Source organism: Lytechinus pictus, chromosome 18 (genome assembly GCF_037042905.1).
Source record: "Lytechinus pictus isolate F3 Inbred chromosome 18, Lp3.0, whole genome shotgun sequence".
NCBI lineage: Eukaryota > Metazoa > Echinodermata > Echinoidea > Temnopleuroida > Toxopneustidae > Lytechinus > Lytechinus pictus.
Genome location: NC_087262.1, coordinates 12,783,992 through 12,792,051, shown reverse-complemented (window position 1 = coordinate 12,792,051; position 8,060 = coordinate 12,783,992). Strand labels below are relative to the sequence as shown.

Below are 8,060 nucleotides of genomic sequence, written 5' to 3'. Positions count from 1 at the left end.
AAAATGGTCAAGAAATAACAAAGTTTTGGTTATTTGAAATAAGGCTTGAATTTCAATAATTTCATGAAATAAAGAGGATTTTCAGGTTAAGGTTCAAACTCACTCGAACTCCGTTTTGTTGACGATCAGCCATGCATTAAGTCTTTTGTTAACCATGCGATAGCTTCTGTGTGAAACCGGTGAAAACACGTTTATTTAATGAAATTATGGAAATACAAGCATTATTTCAAAGGACTATAACTTTTTTACTCCTTGACCATTTTTTGTGATTAAGGTATCAAAAGAAAGAGCAGATATTGAACTTTTTAGGCATGTGATTTTCTTCTTGAAATTCAGATACCCCCCGCCAAATGAGTTTTTGGTATCCTTTCTTCAAATTGTTTTTGCTCACTCATGCGTGAATGAGAAATAATCTAAGTAATATCAGATGAAAGAGGAGATTATAAGCTTTACATTGGTAGGTCATTTGTCTATTGTATTTGTGATTAAGTTATGATAAATAATCGCTAAATCTCGGTTTCGTTTTTTCTGAGATGCACTGTATATAAAGAAAACACAATAAAACAGGACCTAAGTTTTTGTCTGTTTGTTTTTGTTGTATGTACTTGCATTCCTTATTCAGGATATTATCTGTTATGGGTCAACTGTCACTGAGGCATTGAACATTTTAGGGGCATCTCAGAAAAAAGGTATGTTTGAGAAATATGGAAATGTTTACAACCTCATATTATCAGGACACTATCGTCTGATTCCTATAGAGATCTCTTTCTCTGAAAAAGAATATTGTCATTGCTGTCATTCATAATAAACTATTTTAAGTCTTTTTTTATGAGCTTTCTTCATATTATTTGCATGTTGAGATAACTGGATTTTAACACCCAAATATTGTGACCAATGATTACAAATTGCTGCATTGGCAAATGTAAATGATTTCAATTCAATTAAGTAAGTTGAACAATTGATTTAATCGTCATTTCTGCACTAAAGAAAATATTAAGGTTACCTTTTTATTTCAGAACTTGCATGTTGAACACAAAAAATCAATTAAGTTTTGTTCCACTGAATCCAATACAGAAGAAAATAATCACCTGAAGATTGACAGGTTATGTCCTGACAGAATTCATGCACACCAGTCTCTCCATTAATGCATTCTTGTCCATTGGTAGATGATGGACAGTCAATTGTTATGCAATTGACTTTGCCATCGACGCAGCTACATTCCTGAGACATCGAATACCATTTCTCTCCATTTAGATGTGCTATGCCTTCATGGATACAGGCATCAACTGTGATCGAAAAAAAAAGAAAACTACCAAGGATGACAGTGATAATGAAAGCTAAAAAAGACTATTGTTCAAGGCATAAAGAGTACTCCACGCTGGGGGTCCATATACATGGATTTGGAAGCAATTGAAAAGTGGCAATGAGCAATCAGGGTCATTGATCCATGCAAATATTATTCAACTTACCCATTCTCAAACATAACTGTTGTTTAAAAAGTCCTTTTAGATCACATCAATTAGATTTATCACATTGATGTTATACCATACACTGTACACATATTTTCAACCACAGTGTACAATTGATCTGGGTTTTTTTTTCCTTTTACATAGGGGAATGAAACAAACATAAGATCTGAAAAGAAATTAGCAGAACATAAAAGGTTTTTCATAAATGTTTTCATGTGCTTTTCCCAGGGTCGCCCAAAGCATTTTTATTCAACAAATCTTACACAAAATTGAAACAAGATTACATTTCATCACTCCTTTTTGACTGAAGAGATACTGCTCCAGTATCAAATACATCATATTTGCACAGTGCCACATATCTGCACATATCCGTATCAGAGCAATTCTAATCAAAGAAGACATGTAATAACAGAATTTTACATCTAGAATACAACGATATTCATAGAAAATCCTGGGTCTAAACATAATTTTTTTAAAGGAATTTCAGGTACTCTGTGAGGAGGGTTTGAAATGCAATCCTTTCTCATCAGAACCCGCAAATGGTGTGTAAATTGAAGAGGTGCACAGACATGGGGCACCAGTTTATCCATTCTCAAAAAGAAAGGCTGTGGTTTTGGGAGAAATCAAAATGATCTTACTTGGATGACATTTTTGGCAAACTTCCTCTTCCAAAGGCAATGAACAAGATCAACAAAAACCTATGTGGAAAATTAAAGGAATGTTTAATCTGAGTTTCATTTTAAGATGCGCAGATATAGACCCCACACTTATAATGAAACGCAGTGCGTGTAATGGCTGCTCTGCTAAAGCCAGGATACTTCTACTGCATTATTGACATTTGAGACTTCTGATAAACTAAGTGTTAGGCACTAACTAAGCAAGTATAATCACTATTATCATTTTCATGCTTACTTGGTTGGCAGAACTTTTCTGGGCAGCATCGATTGGGGAGAAGCTGGAAGATACAGCCCTCCTGGGTGGTCAGCAAGCACTGGTAAGAGGTGCAGACCTCGCGCCCAAATTCACATCGACAGGTCTGGCAGTCATCAGGATACCAGTAGCTTCCATGGGGGTGGGAGTGGCCATGGTGGAAGCAGCTCCTTTCTATGAGGCGAAGAAGAGTGATGATGACAATGATGTTTTTTTCTGTTGAAGTAACTCTCATGAACTTAGCACAACAGCTTTCCACTGCATTATCACCAAGCTGGTATAACCAATTACAAAGGAAACATTTACATGTAACGTCCAAGTTAGTCATGTGGCTGACCTTAAAGATGACAGAAATTACCCTGGGGTCTTTTGCTTTAAGGGAGATAATGGTCGGGTGGGGATTCACACTCACATGGCCACAATCATGGGTCCAGTGCTCAAACCATTAGACCACACAACCCTCAATTTTGAGACATTGACAATTATGATCTTTAGTACAATGAAGATTACGATGGTGATTATTTCAAAGATATTTGTTATAAAACAGTGATACATGTATGAATATTATTTATAATAAATAGAGGAAAATTGGTTTGTAAGTTGAAGAAAGTATTCCTCTGTAATTTACCCATAGTGTGAGGGCAAACAACAGTCCCACAGCAGTCATCCTTGTAAGGGTCTAGGAGTTGGCAGCCTGGCGGAGGTTGAACACATTCCTTGGACTTGCAAACAACTGAGGAATTCACACAGGAACACTGGATGCAAGCATCCCGATACCAGATATCCCCTTCTGATCTGCGTGTCCCGTAGCTGTCTATACAGCGCTGTTGGTATGGTACTAAAGCATTAATAACAAATGTGAATTACATTGAATTGAAAGGATTTGTAACTAACTACATTTGCTGGATATTATTGAATATTGATTCTAATTATGATGCATTCCAAATAGTCTGGATATACAAGGAGTGAATAGGGATGAGTGTGATGTTCCAGAATTTTGTATAAGGGGAAAGAAAGATGCCCCCTTTCACTGAATGAGCAAACTTGAACTAATGCACAAATAGAAATACTTGCTATTTAATAATAACATCATAATATTATTGATTTATTGTCCATCATAGTGGAAATTCTTATTTTATACATGCATGCATACAAAGTATAACTTATAAAGAGAATATACATACTGTATATTCAACATGCAACAAATACAAAATGTTGACATACACATAATTACAAATTCATCCTCATAAATAAATTATGAGATTATTAGAAAAAAAAGTATTCAGTATTATTATTATATTTTGGATATTTTTAAACTGCTAGTTGAATGAATTATGTTGCACATCGCGTCAGAAGTTAGTGAAATAAAAATACTGAAGAATAACTTGTTTCCTACATAGTACTTTCATCCATTTTAATTGGGAATTATTGAAATCACAGTCCCTTACCAACTTGTGGCAGAATAGGCTGTATACACCTCAGTGAGCAGCCAGCAGAGCAGCATTTTAAAGCTCCGTCACAATCTGCATCATTATGGCACTGAGAAACACATGGTCCACTAGTGTCAGAGGGCATTGGAGGACATGAGCCTGGTTTATCTGCATCATGACAAATTTACAGAAAAGTCACCAGTCATTTCATTTTATTTCATTAATTTAGCATCCTATCCATTTAAACAGATGCATCTAGAAGATAAAATACAGAATATGCAAACTTATGATAAACAAACAATTGGCATAGAATTAAAAAATACGCTGTGGAAAGTGTAGCAAGAGGGAGTCGGTAAGGCCAATGTCTTGTCAAAATTGATTTATTATATCAAAAGATAGTAAAGAGAGATTGGCAGTATAAAATAAATGCATACATGAATTGGAAAATTAATGAAAATGGAGGACAGTTTTTGGTCACTGTATTTATTTGTATCAGTTGACATGAAAGATATACCAAATTTGGTCAGGTGCAGTCACTAAGTCAGTAGTACAAAGTTTCAATTTGAATTTTTCCACTTGAACATTTACAAAAGGTGAGTTTACTGTAATTCTGGACGGTGTTTCCCAAGAGTTGCACTTAAATGCCGACACATACACAATATGCAACGCGCAGTCTCATTGATCAATACGCAGTAGTGCCCATCCTCTTGGCAAGATCTGACCAATGCGGTGATATCTATTATACGGCATGCAACTAAGCATTTAATTGCAACACTAAGTCATACTTAGATATTTGTGAAACACCCCCTTGTATCTTTGAAGTATTCCAATGATTATCAAGACTGAAGTATTCTGCCAGACATCAATTCAGATATTTAGCTGTAGTAACTGATTTACCATCAGCAAATGACCAATAATAAATAATAAAAAAAACTTCTACCACAACTACTGCAGGATATGTTCATGCTCTGACCCCATTCATTATTTTTTTCAAATTTGCAAGTTAGTTACAACCATATAAAATACACATCCATATATAAGACACTTATTGTTTTAACCTTCATTATCTCTAAGGTGACCTTACTGGTCTATTGGTTAGCTCTACTGTGGTTGTGAAATCCAGTCTTCATAATGCTGAACATTACCTCTTGGGCAATCAATAGATGGGCATAGAACACTTGCATCTGATGCAATCTCATTGCATCTTTCTCTTGGACGGGCGCAAACAGCCCTGGTGCAGAATGTAGAAATACCAAAAGAGATGCACTTCCCCCAGTCTAAGCGATATCTATCCCTGTACTGAAGCTCAGGCACGGATGCAGCCATTGGAAGAGGTGTATTGGTAATAACAGGATTGTCTACAGAAGAAGCTACAGAGGAAAGAAAATATAGTATGCTGAAGAAAAGTGGTCAGAGGAAATTAAACCTGAAAGTTGCCCACATTGTGCTGCACTCAACCCAGGTGAGTTGAATGGGTACCAGGCAGAGTTAATTCCTTGGATGCACCAAGCGTCGTTAGCAGCTGGAGCTAAAGCCAGGGTAATATATAGGGCGCCACTGAATAAGTCTTGAACCTTGTAACATAAAGTTCTACAATCAATATTAACAACTGCTTATGACTTTATATAGATAGTTTACAATTATTTTGTTTGCATCACTTTATTGAACAAATAGCAAAGGAACAGGGTAGAAATAACAAGACAGATACATTTAACAACACATGCGAAAAGAAAGCCCGGGGCATGACCAAATTAATGACTAAAGCAGAGCAAATGAACACAGTGTTAATCATAAAGTTATGATTAACACTACGGAAGATTTTTCGGTTCTTGAGAAATATATGTCACCATGATTTGTCATAATTTATGCTTTAAATTAACATTCAGAATTCGGTTCTGTTGCAAAGTAATCTTATATTACAGGAACTCAATTTTAGTTATTCCAGAGAAAATACAAATATGCTTTCTAATATGTTCCCACTTCATTTAAGTGATTGGTTAACATTGTTTGACTTTAAAAAAATCTGAGCTAGAAGGTCACACTTGTCACCTGTGTCTGTGATATGTTACAAAAATGACGCCCAGAAAAAATTGCGTTCAAAAACAATTATTTAGTGCTTCAAAAATTGAAATATAAAGTGACCGAAAACACCATCTTAATTTCATCCCATACACTTATTTGTACTATTTAGGCGTCTATAAGACGCCTATTTACAAAATTGGGGTTTGCCTTGTAGTTTTAGCTTTTCATTCTCAATAATGGTTATTTTCAGGGTTTATTAGTTCTAATACATGCACTTGTACACATGTTTCATCTTGGTTTGAGAATTTTTTAAATCGGCTGCTCACAAAGTTAAACAATACCTTTAAATAATTTCACATTTACTTTTTAACAACGCTTCAGCTGTGGAGAAAAAAATTAAATGTGGATTCAATCAATCAGATTCTAGTACATTGCTGTTTTACTTGATATGCAATACTTATTTTCAATTTGATTGAATTTCTCACTTTTTAAACTATGCTTCAGCTATTGAAAAATAAAATGAAATGTAGATTTGGTCAATCAAATTCTAGCGTTTCTAGAATAATAATAATAATAGCTGGATTTATAAAGCGCTTTTTGCCCGAGGATACAAAGCGCTGCTATCATACCCCGGGTTTAGCTAGAGCTACCATATCCAGCGCTCAGAGCATTCAAGGAAATAATCCTGCCGGGTACCCATTCACCTCACCTGGGTCGAGTGCAGCACAGTGTGGATAAATTTCTTGCTGAAGGAAAATACGCCATGGCTAGGATTCAAACCCATGACCCTCCGTTTGAAAGGCGAGAGTCAGAACCACTAGACGACAACACGCCCACATTGTGTTACTACTGAAATGAACTACTGAAATGAAATGATTTGTAATCTATTTCTACTCACCACCCTGACGACATATTCTGATTGGACAGCAAGCATTCTTGACATGAAGCAGCCGACACCCGGACATGGGTTTCAGGGTGGGGCACTGGATCTTGGTGCAGTGCACTATGCCCTTTTGGCAAATACAAATCGTGCATGGATCCTGGTACCAACTGTCCCCAAGTGCATGGCTTTCTCCAGCCTCAATGCACGAATCGGTATCATCTGAATGAAAACAACAATACTTCATTTTAAAAAAAATCATAACATAAATCATACCAGTTTTTTTATGTGTCATCATCATATAATTTTTTTTCTGTATTACATTAAATCTGGATAGTATTTTTTTTCAAAATATTCCTTTATTCTCATTTTCATATTACTTTAAACATATATCATACTTAATATCATGTATCGTAGTGCTACATTAGCTTTCAGGGTCCTGTTGCAGAAAAGGTAATATAATGGTAACTTTGCCATACAGTGGTAACTGCATGAAATCCTTGATTTTGCTGGGCAATTGAGCATTGTTACTATGGTAGTAACAATTGGATGGTAATTACCATAATAATATATAAATATACAGTGCGTCCAGCCAGAAATAGATCCAGGATTCCCATTTATTTTCTCAACATAGACAAATGATTTGCGGCCTTTCATTTGCATAATCATAAAATTCAGCTTTTCCGCTTCACTTTGATACCAAATATGCTATGAATAGTTCATGCATAGATGATCAAGAAGAGTTTGAAAATTTAAAGCTGAAACCAGGTTGTACAGAAAGATGTGATGAGATTTGTTAAGTATATACAACACATAAGAAAGGAATGACTAATTAGCATATTTTTTGTATTCTTTGTTAAGTTTCTTTCACTAATCTCTAAACGAGAGTGGATTCAAAATTCCTATGTGAAATTCTGTGCAAAATGTTCCTGATATATACCTCAGTATTGTTTTTATTCCGCAATGCGTGAAGAGGTCACAAAGTATTTAGTTTCAAATAAAAAAAAGATTCTTATTACAAGATTTAATGATTAAATCATAATCATTGATGGTTACATCTAGCTCTAGAGACGGGTTTCCTGTTTCGGTACAGACTTAATGATGTCTTTCAAGGATCTAGCAGAAACTGGGTAACGGAGAGAAATGAAATAGCAAATTTCTCCTGGGGCCACTTTCTATTAATTTACTATAACCAAGGCTTGCCAAGGGTATACTAATTTTGATAGAAAGTGACCCTAAGGCAAAAGTGACTATATTACGACTCTGAATGCCCAAAAAATAATGGATCCAAGAAGGACATAGCGTACTTGTTCTATATATCTCACTGGA

At 35.3% G+C, this 8,060-nt stretch overlaps 1 protein-coding gene across 1 annotated transcript in view; it reads right to left on the bottom strand.

Annotated features, from left to right (window-relative positions):
- Positions 1 to 597: 597 nt before the first annotated feature.
- Positions 598 to 8,060, bottom strand: part of LOC129281497 (kielin/chordin-like protein) — a 28,756-nt gene continuing 21,293 nt past the window's right edge. The window contains exons 14-19 of the mRNA XM_064113449.1: positions 6,750 to 6,953; positions 4,975 to 5,199; positions 3,848 to 3,997; positions 3,028 to 3,237; positions 2,382 to 2,573; positions 598 to 1,286 (exon numbers count right to left, since the gene is read on the bottom strand). Coding sequence (XP_063969519.1) covers positions 1,045 to 1,286; positions 2,382 to 2,573; positions 3,028 to 3,237; positions 3,848 to 3,997; positions 4,975 to 5,199; positions 6,750 to 6,953 — 1,223 coding nt within the window. The 3' untranslated portion in view covers positions 598 to 1,044. The remainder of the gene's footprint in view (positions 1,287 to 2,381; positions 2,574 to 3,027; positions 3,238 to 3,847; positions 3,998 to 4,974; positions 5,200 to 6,749; positions 6,954 to 8,060) is intronic.